At 44.1% G+C, this 12,472-nt stretch overlaps 1 protein-coding gene across 3 annotated transcripts in view; it reads left to right on the forward strand.

Annotated features, from left to right (window-relative positions):
- LOC118391637 (phospholipid-transporting ATPase IC-like) overlaps window positions 1-11,399 on the forward strand; it is a 77,253-nt gene extending 65,854 nt beyond the window's left edge. For all 3 annotated transcript variants that reach the window (XM_052458594.1, XM_052458593.1, XM_052458595.1), the window contains 2 exons: window positions 9,249-9,379; window positions 9,775-11,399. In XM_052458594.1, coding sequence (XP_052314554.1) covers window positions 9,249-9,379; window positions 9,775-9,999 — 356 coding nt within the window. In that variant the 3' untranslated portion in view covers window positions 10,000-11,399. The remainder of the gene's footprint in view (window positions 1-9,248; window positions 9,380-9,774) is intronic.
- Window positions 11,400-12,472: the final 1,073 nt, after the last annotated feature.

Here is a 12,472-nt window from a genome sequence, read left to right on the forward strand (position 1 = left end):
GGACAGGGCCAAACAGGAAGGATATAACCCCACCCACTTTGCCAAAGCACATCCCCCACACCACTAGAGGGATATCTTCAACCACCAACTTACCATCCTGAGACAAGGCCGAGTATAGCCCACAAAGATCTCCGCCACGGTACAACCCAAGGGGGGCAACCCAGACAGGCCGACCACAACAGTGAATCAACCCACCCAGGTGACGCACCCCCAGGGACGGCACGAGAGAGCCCCAGCAAGCCAGTGACTCAGCCCCCGTAACAGGGTTAGAGGCAGAGAATCCCAGTGGAAAGAGGGGAACCGGCCAGGCAGAGACAGCAAGGGCGGTTCGTTGCTCCAGAGCCTTTCCGTTCACCTTCCCACTCCTGGGCCAGACTACACTCAATCATATGACCCACTGAAGAGATGAGTCTTCAGTAAAGACTTAAAGGTTGAGACCGAGTTTGCGTCTCTGACATGGGTAGGCAGACCGTTCCATAAAAATGGAGCTCTATAGGAGAAAGCCCTGCCTCCAGCTGTTTGCTTAGAAATTCTAGGGACAATTAGGAGGCCTGCGTCTTGTGACCGTAGCGTACGTGTAGGTATGTACGGCAGGACCAAATCAGAGAGGTAGGTAGGAGAAAGCCCATGTAATGCTTTGTAGGTTAGCAGTAAAACCTTGAAATCAGCCCTTGCTTTGACAGGAAGCCAGTGTAGAGAGGCTAGCACTGGAGTAATATGATCTAATTTTTTGGTTCTAGTCAGGATTCTAGCAGCCGTATTTAGCACTAACTGAAGTTTATTTAGTGCTTTATCCGGGTAGCCGGAAAATAGAGCATTGCAGTAGTCTAACCTAGAAGTGACAAAAGCATGGATTAATTTTTCTGCATCATTTTTGGACAGAAAGTTTCTGATTTTTGCAATGTTTTAGATGGAAAAAAGCTGTCCTCGAAATGGTCTTGATATGTTCTTCAAAAGAGAGATCAGGGTCCAGAGTAACGCCGAGGTCCTTCACAGTTTTATTTGAGACGACTGTACAACCATTAAGATTAATTGTCAGATTCAACAGAAGATCTCTTTGTTTCTTGGGACCTAGAACAAGCATCTCTGTTTTGTCTGAGTTTAATAGTAGAAAGTTTGCAGCCATCCACTTCCTTATGTCTGAAACACATGCTTCTAGCGAGGGCAATTTTGGGGCTTCACCATGTTTCATTGAAATGTACAGCTGTGTGTCATCCGCATAGCAGTGAAAGTTTACATTATGTTTTCGAATAACATCCCCAAGAGGTAAAATATATAGTGAAAACAATAGTGGTCCTAAAACAGAACCTTGAGGAACACCGAAATGTACAGTTGATTTGTCAGAGGACAAACCATTCACAGAGACAAACTGATATCTTTCCGACAGATAAGACCTAAACCAGGCCAGAACATGTCCGTGTAGACCAATTTGGGTTTCCAATCTCTCCAAAAGAATGTGGTGATCGATGGTATCAAAAGCAGCACTAAGGTCTAGGAGCACGAGGACAGATGCAGAGCCTCGGTCCGATGCCATTAAAATGTCATTTACCACCTTCACAAGTGCCGTCTCAGTGCTATGATGGGGTCTAAAACCAGACTGAAGCATTTCGTATACATTGTTTGTCTTCAGGAAGGCAGTTAGTTGCTGCGCAACAGCCTTCTCTAAAATCTTTGAGAGGAATGGAAGATTCGATATAGGCCGATAGTTTTTTATATTTTCTGGGTCAAGGTTTGGCTTTTTCAAGAGAGGCTTTATTACTGCCACTTTTAGTGAGTTTGGTACACATCCAGTGGATAGAGAGCCGTTTATTATGTTCAACATAGGAGGGCCAAGCACAGGAAGCAGCTCTTTCAGTAGTTTAGTTGGAATAGGGTCCAGTATACAGCTTGAAGGTTTAGAGGCCATGATTATTTTCATCATTGTGTCAAGAGATATAGTACTAAAACACTTGAGCGTCTCTCTTGATCCTAGGTCCTGGCAGAGTTGTGCAGACTCAGGACAACTGAGGTTTGGAGGAATACGCAGGTTTAAAGAGGAGTCCGTAATTTGCTTTCTAATAATCATAATCTTTTCCTCAAAGAAGTTCATGAATTTATCACTGCTAAAGTGAAAGTCATCCTCTCTTGGGGAATGCTGCTTTTTAGTTAGCTTTGCCACAGTATCAAAAAGGAATTTCGGATTGTTCTTATTTTCCTCAATTAAGTTAGAAAAATAAATCGAGCAGCAGTAAGGGCTCTTCGGTACTGCACGGTACCGTCCTTCCAAGCTAGTCGGAAGACTTCCAGTTTGGTGTGGCGCCATTTCCGTTCCAATTTTCTGGAAGCTTGCTTCAGAGCTCGGGTATTTTCTGTGTACCAGGGAGCTAGTTTCTTATGAGACATTTTTTTAGTTTTTAGGGGTGCAACTTCATCTAGGGTATTGCGCAAGGTTAAATTGAGATCCTCAGTTAGGTGGTTAACGGATTTTTGTCCTCTGGCGTCCTTGGGTAGGCAGAGGGAGTCTGAAGGGCATCAAGGAATCTTTGTGTTGTCTGTGAATTTATAGCACGACTTTTGATGTTCCTTGGTTGGGGTCTGAGCAGATTATTTGTTGCAATTGCAAACGTAATAAAATGGTGGTCCGATAGTCCAGGATTATGAGGAAAAACATTAAGATCCACAACATTTATTCCATGGGACAAAACTAGGTCCAGCGTATGACTGTGACAGTGAGTGGGTCCAGAGACATGTTGGACAAAACCCACTGAGTCGATGATGGCTCCAAAAGCCTTTTGGAGTGGGTCTGTGGACTTTTCCATGTGAATATTAAAGTCACCAAAGATTAGAATATTATCTGCAATGACTACAAGGTCTGATAGGAATTCAGGGAACTCAGTGAGAAACGCTGTATATGGCCCAGGAGGCCTGTAAACAGTAGCTATAAAAAGTGATTGAGTAGGCTGCATAGATTTCATGACTAGAATCTCAAAAGACGAAAACGTCATTTTTTTTTGTAAATTGAAATTTGCTATCGTAAATGTTAGCAACACCTCCGCCTTTGCGGGATGCACGGGGATATGGTCACTAGTGTAGCCAGGAGGTGAGGCCTCATTTAACACAGTAAATTCATCAGGCTTAAGCCATGTTTCAGTCAGGCCAATCACATCAAGATTATGATCAGTGATTAGTTCATTGACTATAATTGCCTTTGAAGTAAGGGATCTAACATTAAGTAGCCCTATTTTGAGATGTGAGGTATCATGATCTCTTTCAGTAATGACAGGAATGGAGGTGGTCTTTATCCTAGTGAGATTACTAAGGCGAACACCGCCATGTTTAGTTTTGCCCAACCTAGGTCGAGGCACAGACACGGTCTCAATGGTGATAGCTGAGCTGACTACACTGACTATGCTAGTGGCAGACTCCACTATGCTGGCAGGCTGGCTAATAGCCTGCTGCCTGGCCTGCACCCTATTTCATTGTGGAGCTAGAGGAGTTAGAGCCCTGTCTATGTTGGCAGATAAGATGAGAGCACCCCTCCAGCTAGGATGGAGTCCGTCACTCCTCAGCAGGTCAGGCTTGGTCCTGTTTGTGGGTGAGTCCCAGAAAGAGGGCCAATTATCTACAAATTCTATCTTTTGGGAGGGGCAGAAAACAGTTTTCAACCAGCGATTGAGTTGTGAGACTCTGCTGTAGAGCTCATCACTCCCCCTAACTGGGAGGGGGCCAGAGACAATTACTCGATGCCGACACATCTTTCTAGCTGATATGCAAGCAGAAGCTATGTTGCGCTTGGTGATCTCTGACTGTTTCATCCTAACATCGTTGGTGCCGACGTGGATAACAATATCTCTATACTCTCTACACTCGCCAGTTTTAGCTTTAGCCAGCACCATCTTCAGATTAGCCTTAACGTCGGTAGCCCTGCCCCCGGGTAAACAATGTATGATCGCTGGATGATTCGCTTTAAGTCTAATACTGCGGGTAATGGAGTCGCCAATGACTAGAGTTTTCAATTTGTCAGAGCTAATGGTGGGAAGCTTCGGCGTCTCAGACCCCGTAACGGGAGGAGTAGAGACCAGAGAAGACTCGGCCTCTGACACCGACCCGCTGCTTAATGGGGAAAACCGGTTGAAAGTTTCTGTCTGCTGAATGAGCGACACCGGTTGAGCGTACAGCATTTCCTTCCAGAAACCGTGAGAAAGTTGTCCGGCTGCGGGGACTGTGCCAGGGGATTTATACTACTATCTGTACTTACTGGTGGCACAGACGCTGTTTCATCCTTTCCTACACTGAAATTACCCTTGCCTAACGATTGCGTCTGAAGCTGGGCTTGCAGTACAGCTATGCGAGCACAGCGGCTGCAATTAGAAGGCATCATGTTAATGTTACTACTTAGCAGCTGTTGGAGGTCCTGACGAATCGTGTCCAGATAAAGCGTCCGGAGTGAAAAAGTTGAGGAAAAAATAAATAAATATATGAACGGTAATTAAAAAGTGAAACCCGTAAAGTTGTCAGGTAGCAAAATAGGTTGGCAACAAAACGCACAGCAATTCGAAAACAAGCCTGCAAGTTGTTTAGACTGATGTTTAGATGTACCGGTAATATTATTTTAGCAAATGTTTGAAAATTATTTTTTATTAGGTGCTTCTTTACAGGAGATGCATGTTCGATAGTAAACGTACAGCCTCTTGACTGGAAGACGAGAGGCTTGCTATTGTGGCATGTTTCCATTAATCTGGACCAGGTTGTTAGCTTGTATGCATGCATAGTATTAGATGAGGAAAAGGCCAAGCCAGAGGTTTCTCCGCATGGCATACCAGATCTGTACAAAATAAGCCCAAAACGTTTCTATGGCATGGACCAAAGTCTCCGCATGGCATACCAAGTCTTGGGACAAAGACTCCCTTGTTTAGCATGGAAACATAAGCTTCTCCGTCATTACATACAGATCTCCGATAGTATTTTCTGTTAGTCATGTCATTTTACTGTTTGGCATAAGAGTCTCCGTCATGGCATACCAGAGTCTCAAATTATTATTTTTACGTGAGAGCATGGCATACCAGAGTCTCCTCATGGCAATCAGAGTTTTTAGACTTTTTCAAATTATTATTTTTACTGTGTTGACTATGTTTTGTTTATTCCACATGAGACTCTGTTGTATGTGTCGAACTGCTTTGCTCCATCATGGCATCAGAGTCTGTAAATGAGAACTTGTTCTCAATAGCCTACCTGGTTAAATGGTGAAATATAGTTTTTTAAATGTGGACCATTTTAAGTCCAGTGATTTAGTGATGGCATACCAGAGTCTCCGCATGAGACCTGGATGGGGCATACCAGAGTCCCACACGGCATTTCAGAGTCTCCAACATCAGGCATACCAGAGTCTTGGTGCTGGTGCATACCAGAGTCAGTGCATCACAGACCTGGAAAACAGACTATACCAGAGTCTCCACATGGAATACCAGAGTCTCCGTATGAGACCTGGACGGCATACCAGAGTCTCCTCGTGGCATACCAGAGTCTCCTCGTGGCATACCAGAGTCTCCTCGTGGCATACCAGAGTCTCCTCGTGGCATACCAGAGTCTCCTCGTGGCATACCAGAGTCTCCTCGTGGCATACCAGAGTCTCCTCGTGGCATACCAGAGTCTCCTCGTGGCATACCAGAGTCTCCTCGTGGCATACCAGAGTCTCCTCGTGGCATACCAGAGTCTCCTCGTGGCATACCAGAGTCTCCTCGTGGCATACCAGAGTCTCCTCGTGGCATACCAGAGTCTCCTCGTGGCATACCAGAGTCTCCGCACGGCATACCAGAGTCTCCGCACGGCATACCAGAGTCTCCGCGTGGCATACCAGAGTCTCCGCACGGCATACCAGAGTCTCCGCACGAGACCTGGACGGCATACCAGAGTCTCCGCATGAGACCTGGACGGCATACCAGAGTCTCCGCATGGCATACCAGAGTCTCCGCATGGATACCAGAGTCTACTGAGACCTGGACGGCAAAAGTCTCAAGCATGAGACCTGGAAGATTACCAGAGTCTGCATGAGCCCCTGGACTGGCAAACCAGAGTCTCCGCATGAGACCTGGTGACAGACCAGAGTCTCCGCATGAGTGGTCAAGTTCCGTCTGAGGAGAAATAATATAGAAATGCCATTTACTGAAAAGCTTTTGCAAGATGAATCATAGGAAGATTAAGGTGGATCACGCCCACAGGACTGGAAAACCAGTAACCAGCCCAGGTGACAGACCATGCTCTACCAACTGAGCTACAGAAGGACCACGAAGAGAAGAGAAGAGAACCAAGAACTTGAGAGGAACAAACATCTTCCTCAACGAAGACTTCGCTGATGATGCGCCACAGAGGCAGAAATAACTTATTATACATCTAAAACTAAAAGCGTTGTATTTGGTTCAAAATATTGTCTTAGACCTAAACCTCAACTGGAATTGTGTATAAAGGGTGTGACCATTGACCAAGTTAAACTCCTAGATATAACATTGAATGGTCAATGATCACGGCCAAGTCATATTGCCAGAGTTGTTGTGAAGATGGGGAGGGGTATGTCTGTTTTTATAAAAGAAGTTCTGTGTTTTTTTACACATCAATTGTACCAGTTGTTCAGGCACTGGTCTTGTCCCCTCATGATTACTGTCTGGTAATATGGTCACGTGCAGCAAAGAAAGACCAAGCAAAAAGCAGGGTGGCAGAACTACCCATGCAGAACTAACAACAATAAACAGAGTGGCAGTCATGTGTGCATACATTCTACGTATGGGTGGTCCTGAACTACCCATGGCGCAGCCATGCTCTACCAACTGAGCCACAGAAGGACCACAACAGACATGCCGGTCTGTCCTGGTTGATTGTTGACGAGAGATGAACTGTTTCTCTTCCAGCTATGACAAATATTACTGTGATGATAAATTCCAGATTGCACAATCAATTAACTTTCAGCTCAGACACCCCATACATACCCCACAAGACATTCCACCAGGGGTCTCTTCAATCCACAGGATTATACATAGTCAAGATCGCATGGAACTCCCATCTCCAATTACTCAAGAAAACAGAAAAATTACCTCATGGACCGTGAGGAAACACACAGACACTCGCTAACTCACACATTCTGTTTTTAGTTGTTTTGTCAATGTTTATTGTTTGTATATTGTTAAATTTGTTACTGTCCTTCTCTATCAGTGTACCAGTGTGTACACGTGTTTTTTGTGGACCCCAGGAAGAATAGCTGCTGCCTCGGCAAAAGCTAATGGGGATCCAAATAAACAAATACATGCAAGTAACCAGGTTGTTAGCACTTCCTGGTTTGAGTCCAGGCTCTGTCACAGCCGGCCGTGACCGGCTCCTCACTCTGTGACCCGGAGTCTCATTTGTCCCAGCTTCGTCCGGGTTAAGGGAGGGTTTGGCCAGCAGGGATGTTCTTGTCCCATCGTGCTCTAACGACTCCTGTGGCGGGCCGGACGCAGTCCACGCTGGTGTACGGCAGTTGTGCTTGACTGGGTTGAGTTTCGGAGGACGCACTGCTCTCGACCTTCGCCTCTCCAGAGTCGATACGGGAGTTGCAGCCATGGGACAAGACTGTAAAAACCGATTTGGATACCAGGAAATTGGGGAGATAAAGGGGTAAAAGTAAATAAAATGGTTGTTAAACTAATGAGGTAACATTTAAAAAAAAAAAAGAATTTCTTACCTTTATTTAACCAGGCAAGTCAGTTAAGAAAAAATTCTTATTTTCAATGACGGCCTGGGAACAGTGGGTTAACTGCCTGTTCAGGGGCAGAACGACAGATTTGTACCTTGTCAGCTCGGGGGTTTGAACTTGCAACCTTTCGGTTACTAGTCCAACGCTCTAACCACTAGGCTACCCTGCCGCCCATGACTGAACAAGGTGTAAACAAATGCATGTGAGTGGTTTTGGAACATTGCCTTAACTGAACTTTATGGTCCACCAAGCCACTGTGGCAGGTAGAGGGAAAAAAATATACCAAACACTCAGAATTCTTACTAGCCAATACATGTATTTGCCATAATAACACCAAAGACCACAGAAATGGAGTTTGGAGACCCCCAGTTTTTTTATTCTTCAGGTTTTCACTCTCAAAATCACACTTAAAAAAATAATAATAATAATTAAAACACAAAAATGTGGATGTTCTAATCCATAACAATGCTTAAATCACATCAGGACACCTCTTAAATAAATATCGTTTTTTAAGTTTAAAATGCTCACCTGCCTGAGCATCGGCAGAGTTTGCAACAACAAAAAAGACCACAGGATTGAATACAAATCATCATGATATCACATTCTGCCAGGTAAAAGCCTACTTTGCAGTTAGCATTTAATTTATAATGTTGGGATGGGAAAGCCTTTATGACCGTTCCAGCACCGCTAACTGGCAACACAAAGTGCTACCCAGGGATTTCCGTGCTGTGACATCTACAAAATAAGTTGCAAAAAACATGGTTAGCAGATGTTAATGGTCACATACACATGGTTAGCAGATGTTAATGCGAGTGTAGCGAAATGCTTGTGCTGCTAGTTCCGACAATGCAGTAATAACCAACAAGTAATCTAACCTAACAATTCCAAAACTACTACCTTGTACACACAAGTGTAAAGGGATAAAGAATATGTACATAAATATATATGAATGAGTGATGGTACAGAGCGGCATAGGCAAGATACAGTAGATGGTATTGTGTACAGTATATACATATGAGATGAGTATGTAAACAAAGTGGCATAGTTAAAGTGGCTAGTGATACATGTATTACATAAGGATGCAGTCGATGATGTAGAGTACAGTATATACGTATGCATATGAGATGAACAATGTCGGGTATGTAAACATTGTATTAGGTAGCATTGTTTAAAGTGGCTAGTGACATATTTACATCATTCCCATCAATTCCCATTATTAAAGTGGCTGGAGTTGAGTCAGTGTCAATGACAGTGTGTTGGCAGCAGCCACTCAATGTTAGTGGTGGCTGTTTAACAGTCTGATGGCCTTGAGATAGAAGCTGTTTTTCAATCTCTCGGTCCCAGCTTTGATGCACCTGTACTGACCTCGCCTTCTGGATGATAGCGGGGTGAACAGGCAGTGGCTCGGGTGGTTGTTGTCCTTGATGATCTTTATGGCCTTCCTGTGACATCGGGTGGTGTAGGTGTCCTGGAGGGCAGGTAGTTTGCCCCCGGTGATGCGTTGTGCAATTATTGATGTTTTTTTTTGTTTTCCCATGTGTATTAGGAGTGGCCTCTAACGCGCTCAGACAGCCCTATCTGTGGCTGACCATCATCCTGACTGTGGGGATCACCCTGCTTCCTGTCATCTGTATCCAGTTCCTCTACAAAACCATATGGCCGTCCGTTGGAGACAAAGTAAGACCTGCTGTACTTCAGGAAGAAAAATACTTGATTTATAATCTGTAACGTCTTTGGGATGATATGTCCATTGGTCAAACCGTATGGCCGTCCGTTGGAGCAGACATGAGGCCTAGCTACTACAAATCCAAAAAAAGGACTCTACTCGTTGATATTTGTAACTTTATGGCATCACATGACGTTGATATGTCCGTGATACATAGGATGGGTTCACAGCCACTGCAATGTTGTGAGAGATTTTATAGCAGAGCTCAATGTATTAAAACGGAGCACAAAAATCTGACAAACTACATTCCAAGTTTGAAGTGCTCTTGAATGAAACCCATCACACGCGTCCATATTTTTAAAACTTGTTTATAAATGCTAATGTATAATTTGTTTTTCTCCCGCAGGTCCAGAGGAACAGGAAGAAGTATGAGATGGAGGAGGTAGAGGAGGAGAAATCCACTCCCTTCCAGCGAGGAAGACGCTCCCGCCGCTCAGCTTACGCCTTTTCTCACTCCAGAGGCTACGCCGACCTCATCGCGTCCGGCCGCAGCATCAGAAGACGACCTGCTACAGCACTCCCCAACCCCAGGGACCGCATCCGAGAGATCCCCCAGGCCGAGAACATATGAGGTGGTGGTGGAGGGGAGGCTCACCTCACCACACCAGGGCCTGGTCCCAGATCTGTTTGTGTTGTCTTGCCAACTCCTATGGTCCTACAACTCCTGTGGTAAATGTCAGTTTCTGACCATAGGCGTTGTCAAGACGACACAAACAGATCTGTGACCAGGCTAGCCTGTCATGCCTATGCTTTTAGGAGGTTGATGAAGCTGAGACCATATTTGAGGTCTCCCCGGCATGATCTTACTAAGCAAAAGACCCTTCCACCCAAAAGCTTACTGAAGCACTTTTTTTATTGGGGATTTAATGTTTAAGGTTTTGTGTAACAGACAACGTTGTTTATCACAGAATTGCTCGTCATTACTGGGTACTCCAGAGATACCTTGGCCTGTATTGATGAAGCCTTAGTTTGAGTACTGATCTAGGATCAGGTCCCACCCCATGTACATGTAATCTTGTAATTATCTAAAAGGGAATACTGTTCCTAGATCAGCACTTTGTGAATACGGGCCCAAGAGTTATCGGGTTGGCCTTGTTTAAATGGACTAAATTTGATATATTGTTAATATTATATTTCACTGGATCAGTTGTGAAAATGTATACTTGCAGTCAGAAGGGTGTCATAATCATGATTTTATATTTAAATGTACAAGAATTTCAGCTTTATTTTCTGTTCAAAATGCTGGATCCTAGAAGTAAGGTATGTTTTCCACAGTTTATTTTATGGTGTCATTCCTTTTTGCTTTGAGTCATTTAACTCTCTTTATGCACATGGATTCATTGTATACATGCCAATAGAACCCTGCTGAACCAGTTATTTACAGTGATCTAATAGAACCCTGCTGAACCAGTTGTTTACGGTGATCTAATAGAACCCTGCTGAACCAGTTGTTTACGGTGATCTAATAGAACCCTGCTGAACCAGTTGTTTACGGTGATCTAATAGAACCCTGCTGAACCAGTTGTTTACGGTGATCTAATAGAACCCTGCTGAACCAGTTGTTTACGGTGATCTAATAGAACCCTGCTGAACCAGTTGTTTACGGTGATCTAATAGAACCCTGCTGAACCAGTTGTTTACGGTGATCCAATAGAACCCTGCTGAACCAGTTGTTTACGGTGATCCAATAGAACCCTGCTGAACCTCTGGACAAATTTAGTTTGACCGGTTTTTAGCTGAGCTTTTTTCTAGATCATAAACTGATGCAAATGGACTTTGTAACTGTATTTTAAAGGTTTGTGTATACATTTGCATTATACATTTGTGTATACACAAAACTGAACAATGGCCTTTAGTGGTCAACTGGGCCACTCTTAAAACTACCTTTTTTTAAAATTCTTGTTTTTAGTATATTAATGATATAAAGTACCTTGTAAAATGACTTTGAATAAAGACGGACTATACAGAGAAGCTGCATCATTACAGAAATTGTAAAGAGTTATAAGAATCAGTTGTTTTGATGTATCCCCCCCTCCCCCCCAAACAGAACCAAATGTAATGAAATGGGGACAGGCGGCACGGGCCTACGCAAATTTGTCCAAAGTTTAGTTTGAAAATGTTTTCCGTTTTGAAGTAAAATTATTTCCGTTGCGAAACGTATTTGCAACTGTTTATCTAATTTAGTCAGATGCAAAAGGTTTTGCAACACATTCCATTTACTCCAAACGTGAAACGTTATGCAACGAAACTAGAGTTTCTATTGGACCATTTCAGGTAGTTCCCTCCCTGTTTCATTTGCTCCCGTTTTTAGTTCCAAATGAAACGGGGAGGGACCTACTGGAATTTGTCCAACCGGAACTCTTGTTTTGCTCCGTTTGCTTCCATTTTGATTCTTTAAACTTTCCGTAATGAATACGCCCCAGTTCTCCATGTTGTCTATAAGACAACCGCTTCATATTTTATATGACAATGACATTATTGTTGAGCGTTAAGCGGTGTATGTAGGCTACTCCACCATGAACGTACATTTTTGCTTGTTTGTATATGTCAGTAACTCCACCTGTGGGACTTGAAAACTATTACGGACTACTAAGGGATGCACTGCCGCAAGCTGCCCAGTGACACGAGCCTACCAGACAAGCTAAGCTACTTCTATGCTCGCTTCGAGGCAAGCAACACTGAAGCATGCATGAGAGCATCAGCTCTTCCGGACGACTGTGAGTAAAACCTTTAAACAGATTGATTGCCAGGACGTGTACTCCAAGCATGCGCTGACCAACTGGCCCACTCCAATTTGCATACCGCCCCAACAGCTCCACAGTTGATGCAATCTTGATACAATCTCTATTGCACTCCACACTGCCCTTTCCCACCTGGACTAAAGGAACACCTACATGATGAGCATGTTGTTCTTTGACTACAGCTCAGCGTTCCACACTATAGTGCCCGCAAAGCTCATAACTAAGTTAAGGACCCGGGGTCTAAACACCTCCCTCCGCTCCCAGGTTATAAGGGTAGGTAACAACACATCTGCCACGCTGATC

This window comes from Oncorhynchus keta, chromosome 12 (genome assembly GCF_023373465.1).
Source record: "Oncorhynchus keta strain PuntledgeMale-10-30-2019 chromosome 12, Oket_V2, whole genome shotgun sequence".
NCBI lineage: Eukaryota > Metazoa > Chordata > Actinopteri > Salmoniformes > Salmonidae > Oncorhynchus > Oncorhynchus keta.